Here is a 12,167-nt window from a genome sequence, read left to right on the forward strand (position 1 = left end):
TCTGGGGTTTAGGTATTTATGAATACTCACTTACCATCTGTGTTTAGGAGAACTTAGTAGAAAGCAAACATCACAAGCTTGCTCGCAGTTTAAGAAGTGGACCTTCTGATCATGACCTGAAGCCTAATGCTGCTACGCGAGATCAGCTTAATGTAAGTCAGTCATATGATGGCCATATTCAATGTTATTAGGTAGATTGGTATTTATATATCATGATAATCTAAGGAAAATTAATTTCAGTTTAAAGAAAGTTATCAATGGAGAAATGTCATTAAATGTTTCTTACAGGTGCTTAGTTAGCTGGGTCGAATTCAGAAAGGAGCAGAGGATACTAGCTTATTTTTGTATAAAACAGTTTTTGGTGGATAAAAGAAAGCATATTGTGCACATATCATGTAGGTGCTAACGATAGTCTTGAAGTAACTGTGTATGTTGGCCAGCCCTGCCAGTTCTATCAACTAGATAACTGAGGGGCATCATCACAATAGCATGAGAACTTGGTGGTGTTGCAAAGTTTTTTCTGTCCTGGCTATTTTTGTGTGTGGTCAGTGTTGTGCTTTGTCACAGTGTAGTCTGTTAACTTGTTGATTATGCCCGTTCGTGTTTTTAACCTCACTTCCTGACTATGTGTCTAACAGATCATAGTGAGTTATCCACCGACAAAACAGCTAACGTATGAGGAACAGGATCTAGTTTGGAAATTCAGATATTACCTTACTAATCAGGAGAAGGTAAGTTGAATGATTTGACAGGACTTATTAATGTAAAAGATGCTTCATCTGGCACTCATTCTGCAGTGTTCTGTCCTTGTGGAGGTACAGAGCTTCAGTGTCTTAGAAGCTAGTCAAGAATATTTTAACATTTTCTTTAATGTTACTGATTTCAAGATTGGTGACTGTAATTTTCCCTCTTAAATCATATGAACTCGCTATCACTACAGCAGTCTTCCTACAAGCACTGACTGTCAGCTTAAAATAGCAATTTTGACAATTTTATCTTCAGCAGAGAAAAATTATTAAAGATGAGCTTCATCCTTTTCTAAAAGGGTTGACATTACCAGAATAAGTAATAGCACATCAAAAGCCCAAAGTGAATTAAATAATCCCCCAGCAGTGGGCATTTTTTATGTGGTGGTAATTGTCGTAGAGCAGTAACCATTGGCTTCATATTTTTTTTAAAAGTAACCCAGCTGCGGTAATTTGGGATGTGTTGAAACAATCCAATATCATATTGTCATCTACATCAATACAGTTCCTCAAGTCTGTACTTATGTAAATACAGCCTAAATCTAGTTCTGCCTTAAGGTGAAACATTGATTTCTTCAATCATTTGTTTAGCCTGGCTTTTCACTTATGAACTGTCCTATCTCTTATTTAGGCCTTGACAAAATTCTTAAAATGTGTCAACTGGGACCTACCACAAGAGGCAAAGCAAGCACTGGAGCTACTGGGCAAGTGGAAGCCCATGGATGTGGAAGACTCTCTAGAACTTCTGTCATCTCACTTCACCAACCCAACGGTTCGGCGTTATGCCGTCGCCAGGCTTCAGCAGGCTGATGATGAGGTATTCATTGGTCTGTGGGTACATGTGAAAGGAAGCTGGTCTCATTTTTAGTGTCATTGAGTACTTGAAATGTTTGCTACCTTTAAAGGCATTTAGGTTGAAATTCACTATGATGCTATTGACTACAAGCTCTTTATGGAGCAAAGTCTTCATATTAGGTGGTACTCTTTGATAATTTTCTTGGTATGAACAGCCAGATAGCTGGCTTTGTCAAATGAGGTAGAACAACCATATGTTCTTCACAGAAAACAATGATAAATTTTGAATGTTAACCTGCGTGGCAGCACTCTGAACTTTAGTCTACTAAAGGATTTCCAACAAATCCACCTAGTAAATTGAAGCAGTCAGTACTCTCGCTGAAGAAAATTAGTAGAAAGACATCTGTCCGATAAGGTGTTTTTAATTGTATACTCATTAGAAGATGAGCTGTGATTTGTGAGTAGGAACCGGTTAATACATGCTAATGTTAAATTTTGATTATATATTTTATTTTAATTTGACAGTAAAAAAACTACTCAAAATGTATGACCATATCTTGAATCCTTGGATTCAACAAGAGTTTAAAATAGGGAGCATAAATAAATAATTTTTTTGCAATCTCACTTCAATAGCCAAGGTCATACTGCTTTGAGTTTAAAAAATGTACCCTTTTAAAAACATTTGAAATAACTGAATGGAGCACGTTGAATAGTAGAGGGGACAAATTCATTATAAAACAGCAAGTAATTAAAATTCTGTTCTTCATTCTAAAATAGATCAGTTATGTGGGCTTTCCTTGCATCCCCAGCTACACAAGTAACCGGGAAAAAAAAAAAAAATAGTGCATAATGGAGGAGAGAATATGAATTTCTGGAAACATGGTCCACATTTTATGCTTGAATTTTCTTCTTGGGAACAACAAACTAAAGCCTTTATTTTGTGGATGCTGGAAGTGAGTAGGGTAGCTTAACTAAATAGAACTTTAGAGTGATAATTTCACTTAAATATTTACTTAATTAGCAATTACTACCTTTGAGTAACAAAAAATAAGTAGTGCGATAGCTGAGTATCTTTTGAAGTCAAATTCTATTCTACACTGGTTTTTCTATTGCATATTGCTTGCTAGGGAGATATCAATTTCTTTATAGGTCACTAAATCCTAAAGTTTTTCTATAGGTAAGAATTTTGAAAACATATGGAGTCCTATTCAGCTTTGACTGACACCGTCAGTTAGTTTTCATTTTTTTACTCCTTCAGGATTTGCTGATGTACCTGCTACAGTTAGTCCAGGCATTGAAATATGAAAACTTTGATGATATAAAGAATGGACTGGAACCTAGCAAGAGGGACAGTCAAGGTTCAATGTCAGAAAGCATGACAACATCTGGAACTAATGGTGCAGAAATAGACAGGTAAGAAGCTTAGATTTCCAGTAGAAAGGCAGAAACATGTACCATTTTAAGCCCTCAAATTTATTCTCCTCTTTAAGGACTGTTGTATATTCAACATCGTATTTTATAACTTGAAGTGGTGACATAAAAAATTAATCCCCATGATGTCACAGAATATATTTCCTGTCTACAGGTAGTTTACAGAGCAAACGTTCTTAATCTTGAAGTTACGGTCTTTGACTTTACTGCATGAAAGGAAGCCAACTTCTGAAGAGCAGGAAAAACACTGGCATTGCTTTCTTCTGAACTTGCATAAGTTAGGATATCTTCAATTACGTTGTTGTATGAGGCTCTGCTTTAATTAGTCTGAAATGGAAAGAAATTTCTTCCTGCTGCTGCAAAGAAGGTGTAGGGAGAATCCTGTGGATGTAAAGGAGCTGGGGGAACTCACTTTTTGTTCTTGCAGGAATTCAAAAGAAAGGCTGAAATATCTAATTAACATGGTATTAAGCATGGTGCAAACTAACTTGGTTAAGCAAAGTCTGCTGTGAATATTTAATAAAAATTTCCAGGATTTTTAGTCTTAAGCCTCAGTGTCTAATCACTTGCGTCACTAGGCTGTATTACAAATATTCTGCTTTTCATTGATCTTGCTTCTAAGCTGTAGAGTGGGTGTCCTGGGATGTATGGTGTGGTTTACAATGACACTTAGATATTAGAAGAGCTGTTTGATTACTTCCTTTCAGGTAAATTTACTGTCTAATAGTTTTTCTTGCAAGCATTGGATTTATCTGCTCTGTTATTTATAATTTTATTTCAGAGACAAGTGTTTACAGGTGTTGTGTGTTAGCAATTTCATGTTAAGAACATCTAAAAAAAGCTTATCCTGAAAATGCAGATTTGCTAAATTCCCATCTATGCTTATTTTTTATGGAAGATAAAATGCAAAGTTTGATGTAAGTCAATGTCCTTTGCAGCCATAAACTGTGTAGCTATCCGGGCACAGACTTCTTCCATTTCCAGGAACCACAGCTGTCAAAGGTGCAGTTCATGCAGTTTGTTCTGAAACAGGAATGAGATACTATCTTCAAACATACTTCTTTTCCAGTTTTCTGAATTTATTATGCCGTGAAAGTGAAATGCATTGCTGTTACCATGCAAGAACTTTGAGTCATGCCAGTTACATGCTTTCCTTTATATAGTTCCCAGATAATGAGTCCTATTCCACCTGTTTCCTCACCACCTCTTACTTCAAAGACAAAGGAGCTTGCAGACAATGAAAACCTTGATGTAAGTCAAATGCTTTACCTTACATTTTTTATACCTGAAACTTTTTAGTGACTTAGTACTGGTTTTAGTTTATGTTTGTGGATATTTGAATCTTTCTACTAACTCTTGCTGAATACTTAAAGTACTCAAAGAATATAAATGCAAACTAAATGCAAAGAAAATAGCAATAGGCCATCTATTTATGTACTTGGTCCCACTATCCAAAATTGGGGGACTGGGCCTTGAATTCTTCATAGAATTACTCTACTTTAAGAGAAAATTACTGCAAAGGCTATTGCATGCTGATTAGATACTGACAGTTGCATGTTTTTGAGGTGTTTTACAGCAGATTTGTAAATAGAAACCAGTTATCCAAATGTTTTGACCTCTGAAGTCTCTTATTCCTGTAACCATATTCATTGGCAGGGCTGTCATCCTTTTGTACCTAAGTGAGACTGTTTGTTGATTTACATCTGCCAAAGTTTATACTCAATTTATACCACAAGTAGAAGAGTAATGAAAATGGGACTGAAGGAAAGGAAATATAAAAATAAAAGACAGTTTGAGGGAATCTGATTTCAATCTGGTTTGCAGTTAATTAATCTTTAAGCTAAAGATCCATTCCCTATTGCAAATCTTCCTTTTCAGTCTTAGTACTGCATAGAAAATAAGCCTCAAATTGAGCATATCAGTAAAGATGCACAGATTTCTAATGTTAGTTGGAATATTAAACCTTGAAAAAGCAACTAAATACTGTGTCTCTACAGATTTATTCTTTATGTCAAAATGTAGAACATCTTAATGAGCCTTAGATTTGGATTCAAAACAGGGTAGCAAATCCCTTTCAAGGCTGAAACTTACAGCATGGGATAATTGCATAGGAGAAAAGAGTAATATATTATAAATAGAAACTTTTCATTAAATATTTATTGTTGGAGAACATCATGTACTTCTGATATGTTTGTAAATATATTACTGTAGTACCAGAGCTATTTTCACTTGTGTTGTTTTTATTGAATTTGTTTGGACTAATGTTAAAACTTAAATGATTTAAATATTAGGCTAGATTGGATTCAGCTTTTAGAAGGGAATGTATCTTTGGAAACTCCCTGCAATTATTTATGGCTTTTCTATAACTTTGTCTCTCTATAAAGGGCTCAAACTTCTTTCTAACTTAATTTTGCTTTTCTTAAATCCCTTCCAGCAAGACCTTTGCACTTTCTTGATATCACGAGCATGCAAAAATTCCACATTGGCAAACTACTTATACTGGTATGTTAGAAACTCTTTATTCATACTGTATCAATGTCTAATTGAAATCAAAGCTATAATGCCCAGAAGGATGCACAGCAAAACGTGGGCTGTCTTGAGAACTTAAGAATCTCAGTTTTTGTCAGGATGAAGTAGTAAATTTAAAAGAACGTGCAGAAACAAAATATCATTGCAGATGTGTGCTTTCTTAAGGGGGGAACTTCAGTTGTGGATAGTTCATCTAGATAGTGGAGGGGTAAGATTTCTCTACTAAGGATCTTGTCTTACCTCAGTGGTTTAGGAATTAAATTAGATCCTTAAACAAGTCTTCTGCGTGCCTTCTGAGTGAGTATTTGCAGTTAGAATTATGTAATTTGAAGAAAGCTGAGATGAATAGAGCTGTACCCATGTGAAAGTGTATGTGTATATGTTTGTTCATATACACAACACATACAGCTATTTCCTTGTATATACACATGTATTTTAAAATAGAGCGCTTAGACACTTTTTACATGGCTGAACTTAGGTCAAATAATTCTCATTTGTATCCTTTGTAGATGTATCTAATAATTAAAAATACTAATTCACATTATCATATGTTAATGTGCTATGAATATTAACCACAAACTGTGAATTAGGAACAGTGAGGTATATGATGTAAACCTACCAATCTGTCCTTATAAAATCTTACAAGAATTGTGACCTATCCTAAGAATAATTGCTTTTGTAAATGTCTTTTTAAGTTGTATTATTTTATTGCTTTTTCAGTAGCTTGAATTTAAAATACATGAATGCATGACTTAACTACAGTTCCTTAGTGTGCATACTTTTATTTCTGTGGCCATAGATATTTAGCTTCAGAAAAAAATGCTATTGAATTTAAATGATTAAAATAATTGCAGACCTAAGTGGTGTGAGTAGAAGCCGAATGCCTGACCTAATCAAATATTCTTAATTTAAGATAAGAGTTTAGTAGACTAGCTTATTTCTATCACATTGATAGAAACTGTGCACATTTTGGCAACATATCAGATATTCAGTCCACAGGAAGTTCAAACATCCAGAACTGTGAAGTTTTTGTCTTAGAACTAAGAAAATAAAACACACCCAAACAAAGAAGCCAACAGCAACCAAAAAAACCAAAAACAAACAAACAAAAAAAATGGTCACTTTATTCTTTGTATTCTTTCAAGACATGTTAGTTTCTCGGTGACAAAATACAAATGTTGCAGCCACTGTTTTAGCTGAAATAGCCATAAATCCTCTTGGCTGCTGATCAGTTACTTGTTTCAAGTATCTGGACGCAGCATGCACCTAAAATAATCAATGGAAAAAGTACAATAACCCTTGAAAATCAAACTTCCTTGCTCAGTTACTTGTCATTGTAAAGCTGTCCTATCCTTATATTTTAACAGCGGCTATAGAAGTCAGTGCTACTGATTTTTCATTTTTTATTTTTTTCTGTCTCTTCTTTAGATGTGTGAGACACCTATCCAAGTATGAAACAATTACTTCTTGTTTCAAGTTAGCTTTGAGAAACTGTGTGGGGCTTTTTAACAAATGAAGATGAAAATGGCACATTTCAGTTCATTACTTCCTGTTTTCCTTGAAGTTTTGGTACACAGACTTTGTAAATATGGGCTTTTTTCATACACATATTGCTGCAATCTAATTTTGTAATTTTAGTTAGGGAACAGTGTAGAACAATATATTAGCAAAGTTCTACAAGAAATCTCTAGGCATAGATTTCATTGACGTGATATTCACGGAATGTGTTACATATACATATATTTTGAAATATTTAATATATTGTGTATTTATAAATAAGACTGGTCAAATCTGGTCAGCTGCAAATGACAGACCTCTAATCTTGTCCTGTAATCATTCAGCTGCAAAGAAATTCTGCACAAGTGCATGAAGAAAGGATAACTCTGTCTGTCAAAGTCCAAGCATGTTTGTTGGCTGAGGCTGATTGTCTGAGGTTCAACAAGGCCAAGTGCCAGGTCCTGCACTTGGGTCACAACAACCTCATGAATGCTACAGGCTCGCGGAAGAGTGGCTGGAAACTGCCTGTGGGAAAGGACCTGGGGGTGTTGATTGACAGTGGCTGAATATGAGCCAGTGTGTGTGCCCAGGTGGCCCAAAAGGCCACCAGCATCCTGGCTTGTATTGAATAGTGTGGCCAGCAGTACCAGGGAATTGATTGTGCCACTGTCCTGGGCCCTGGTGAGGTCCCACCTTGAATCCCATGTTCAGTTTTAGGCCCCTCAGGACAAGAAAGATGTTGAAGTGCTGGAGAGAGTTCAGAGAAGGGCAACAAAGCTGGTGAAGGGTCTGAAGCACAAGTCTGATGGGAGTGGCTGAGTGAACTGTGGGGTTCAGCCTGGAGAAAAGGAGGCTGAGGGGAGACCTCATCGCTTTCTCCAGCTGCCTGAAGGGAAGTTGTAGTATGGAGGGTGTCGGTCTCTTATCCCAAGTAACAAGCAATAGCACGAGAGAAAATGGCCTCAAGTTGTGCCAGGGGAGGTTCAGATTGGATATTAGGAAACATTTCCTCATGGCAGGGGTTGTGAAGCACTGGAACAGGCTGCCCAAGGAAGTGTTGGAGTCACCATCCCTGGAGGTGTTTAAAGGACATGTAAATGAGGTGCATAGGGACATGGGTTAGTGCCAGAGTTAGGTTATGGTTGAATGTGATAATTTTGAGGGTCTATTCCAATCAAAATTACTCTATGATTCTATAATGTATGGAGTCATTTTTTAATTCAAATGCACTGGTTGAAAATCAACTTATGTGCTAATTTCTACCTTTTTTAAATAGGGGGACTATATTTTTTACTGGATAATACTAGGAGATATATTTGTCAACAGAAAGAAGACCTGTGCAAGGCTTTTTACTTGTCAGTGCTGTGAATAGAAATAAGCACAAAAGCTTTCCAAACAACTGCTTAAATTAAATTTTCAGTTTAACTGTTCCAAATTTTGCTGTTTCAGTCTTTAAGAAATAAAAACTTATTTTGAAATATAAGCTTTGCAGAGCTGCTTCAGGACCAATACTCTGTCTTCCACTGTTGCCAATGGTAAAATAGGGAACGGGTGGGTCAGGATTCTTCTTGTTTTTGCAGATAAACTTGAATAGCAAGTTTGCAGCCGCTATGTTATGTAGAGGGTAATAACACAGTGGAATGCCCACTTCTCCCATGTGTAATTGTGGTTGGAATGTTCATATGATTTGGACTTCTGAGTTGTCCTGTTAGAGTGATGCTACTTCTCTCTAAGTGAGAAATCTCAAAAACTTTCCTAGACTCTCCTGGTCCAAGTGGGAATTTGACTGCGCAGTTTTGAAGAGTTTGCCTGTTGGTTGATACCTCATTTAAAGATCAACGTTATTTTTAGTTCCAGGCCTATAATACAGGGCTGCTGTATTTCACTCAAATTGTATAGCACCAGGGAACAGCATAACTTGGTTTGTTTTTATGTTGCAGGTATGTAATAGTGGAGTGTGAAGACCAAGACACTCAGCAGAGGGACCCAAAGACACACGAAATGTATTTAAATGTCATGAGACGATTTAGTCAAGCTTTGCTTAAGGTAATGCCTTTGTGTAAGAAAATACTTAGTGGTTTGGGATAGTCATCTTTTAAATAGGCACAAGTGTCTAGAAGGAGGACTATTTTTCATGTCATCTGTATTAAAATTTCAAAAAAAGCTGCTGTTTTTTCTTGAATTTTGAGTTTATGGCGAACAAAAGAAACTACTGAAAAAGAAAAAAAAAACATAGATCTTTTTCCTCAGCTTTATTGCTTGTTCCTGTTAGTAAAATGCTGGTTCTAAAATGTTTGTTTAATCAATCTGTTTTATTTGCTATTTCTTTTTTGGAAGCATTTGCCCAAATTGAGGCAAGAGGCCTATCTTTTGAATCACAGACAGTGTTGTTCTGTGTGTCAGCAGCAGAGGGTGCTGGAGTAGTGGGGAAAAAAAGTAAAAACAACTGAAAAAACATTTGTGAATCGCCATCTATAATTTATAGCAGATACACAGTCTTTCCTGATTTAGTGTATATCATACTTCTTATTGATTCCCATTTTAGGGATGTTACTCAAATCTGCTCTTAACGCTTCGTAAGAATATGCCATGTGCTTATCATTACTAACTTATTTTGGCTGCGTGTATAGATTTGTCACACATGACTGTTCACCACTGAAACTGTTGATGCAGATTGAAGTGCACTGGTAGTTCAGATAATTGATGGACAGCTACAGTGATTCTGATTCTCTTTTATGGAAAATACCTTTTGAGTAGACAGGAAATTGATTGTTATTCGCTTAGCTCTTATAAGCCCAAGGGTCTAAGAATAAAATAATAATTTCTAGATAAAATAATTACAGAACAAAGAACTAATTTTATTTCTTTTAATTCACTTAGGGTGATAAGTCTGTCAGAGTTATGCGCTCATTGTTGGCAGCCCAGCAGACGTTTGTAGATCGGCTGGTTCATGTAATGAAAGCAGTGCAGCGTGAAAGTGGTAATCGTAAGAAAAAGGTAACTAAGGGATTGGAAAATTTATCTCTGGTTAGAATTTGACAATAGGAATGTTAGCTTTTCACTAAAAATTCTTAGCACTGAGATTTAGAACAGATGTCCATTTGTCCTGTAATAATTTTAGCTAACTTTGAACGAGCTTTGGAGAAGTTTAGATGGGTCAAAGTTCCTAAGTGTTCTGAAAGTTTGTAGATGAAAAACAGAAGAGGCCCTTGAGAAAATCTTGGGATATTTTGGCAAAAGGAAGGTATGGGAATAGTTGAAGGTCTAACACTGAATTTAGTTGCTGGGGATATAGGAAGGAGGCAGATGTGGTATGAGAATTATGTCAGGATAGACAGTGAAATTTGACCAGCAGCAAGGTGTCATTTGTTCCAAGAGCAACAAAACTGTTATTTTATAAGGTGTGTGTTTCGCAGAACTTTGCCTTCTGTTGCATCTTGACAAAAAAGATTTCTCTCATGTGCATTTTAAGAACCTTTGCCCTTCTTAGTTAGATACTATAAAAGAACTTAAAGTATTGAGAGGAAGCAGGAATGCCAAAGGGATTTCTGTTCAAGCAGTTCTTTTTCCTCTGACACACACCAGTATTTTTAAACATGGATTTTTCAGTCTAAGAATTTTTGTCACCTTATTTCTTTAAATCTGTGCAGTATATTTGTACAGGAAAATGAAACACTTAGGCATAGCATCATTTTTATTAATTGTTATGAATGTTCTATGTATTGGTAATAATGGTGTAATCACTGAAAGAGGAGGAGAATTTTCAGTTGATAAAAATGTATTTCCTGCTTGTGCAATACATTGATAGCATTCTGTCAAATGTTCTTCTGTAATTGCCAGGATATTTCTGTAAAGCGAAGAAAAACATGACTTTGATTTTTGCATTAAAATCTAACTAGTGACATTTGACCACTGGAAGGATTCCTAGCAGTAGCAGTCTACCTTGCTTTGTCTCTGTTTTTGCCTGTTATATTCAGTAGAGGGAAAGACTACAGACTTTCATGTGTTTGACCTTTATTATGCAGGACACCAAGTGTAAGCAGTGGAAAATCAACCAGTATTGTATTTCTAGTAACTGCAGATGTAGGAATGTAGAGCAAGCCCTGAAAAGAGATTTGTGCAACCTGTTGGCAGTTTAGGTCATTGGTGGTAGGAGATCTCCTTGAGTTCAGGGGTTCAAAGGATCAGACCTAAGGATTTGAATCAAGTTTCTGAAACAGAACTATCATTCAATACTGGTGTGGAAAACATCATCCTGCTATTTGCATAGGCAATTTAGAAGTAAATTTTTGTAAGACTGTTATATCTGGAACTTATAAAATCACTTGACTAGTTGGAATATCTGCTTCCTTATTGAGATTACTGCAAATAGATAATTTTTATTTCACTAGATTTCAAGTGTGAAACGTTGATTTTTTTGAAGAGTAAGTAATTTAATAAATTGGATATTTATTAATGTATCCTTTGTTAAAAGACTCTTTAACTGTTCATATATACCTATGTGCTTTATGGTTTGTTTGGGTCTTTTTAACACTATTTGATTCTTTTATTCTTTTAGAACGAGAGGCTTCAGGCTTTGTTAGCAGATAATGAAAAGATGAATTTAGCAGATATGGAACTTATTCCACTTCCTCTGGAACCTCAGGTGAAAATTAAAGGGATAATCCCTGAAAAAGCCACACTCTTCAAGGTAAACTAGGTGTTCTGAATAGCTGAAATACAATCAACTCGTAAGACCACTAAGCTCTTAATGTGCGAACTTCAAAGCAGCTTTTATAAGGCTGATATAGTTTATAAAGTTTCTGAAGTCTTTAGGCTGAAGTCATGCTTCCTCGTTCAGAATTCTTCTGAACCTAAGGTAGACTGTGTTCACTGGGAACACCACTCATGATCAAAATCATACAAATCAAGTCAGGTATGTTGCATATCATCTAGATGTATGCTAGATATATTCCATTGCAAAGTAAAACTGTTAAATTGTTAAGAGACTGGAAAGTAGGGTGGTGGTCCATTTCATTCTGTTGCAGTGGGTAGACAGGAAGATCCTGTATCCTTTAGGTTAGTTACTCCTTAATCAAATCTGTAGCAGTTGCTTGTGATCATATGCCCATTCCTTAATCGAGTTACTAAAGAGTCAGTATGCTGTTGAAAGGGCTGGGGTTATTGTAA

The 12,167-nt window shown here is 35.9% G+C and overlaps 1 protein-coding gene across 6 annotated transcripts in view; it reads left to right on the forward strand.

Moving 5' to 3' along the window:
* PIK3C3 (phosphatidylinositol 3-kinase catalytic subunit type 3) overlaps positions 1-12,167 on the forward strand; it is a 70,404-nt gene that overhangs the window by 17,678 nt on the left and 40,559 nt on the right. For all 6 annotated transcript variants that reach the window (XR_013923514.1, XR_013923515.1, XM_080362142.1 and 3 more), the window contains 9 exons: positions 48-152; positions 639-731; positions 1,378-1,563; positions 2,800-2,954; positions 4,136-4,223; positions 5,407-5,474; positions 8,939-9,044; positions 9,879-9,995; positions 11,557-11,688. Coding sequence is in view for 4 of the 6 variants with exons in the window: in XM_080362142.1 (XP_080218268.1) it covers positions 48-152; positions 639-731; positions 1,378-1,563; positions 2,800-2,954; positions 4,136-4,223; positions 5,407-5,474; positions 8,939-9,044; positions 9,879-9,995; positions 11,557-11,688 (1,050 nt within the window). In the remaining 2 variants the exon portion in view is untranslated. The remainder of the gene's footprint in view (positions 1-47; positions 153-638; positions 732-1,377; positions 1,564-2,799; positions 2,955-4,135; positions 4,224-5,406; positions 5,475-8,938; positions 9,045-9,878; positions 9,996-11,556; positions 11,689-12,167) is intronic.

Source organism: Nesoenas mayeri (assembly GCF_963082525.1).
Source record: "Nesoenas mayeri genome assembly, chromosome: Z".
NCBI classification, from domain to species: domain Eukaryota; kingdom Metazoa; phylum Chordata; class Aves; order Columbiformes; family Columbidae; genus Nesoenas; species Nesoenas mayeri.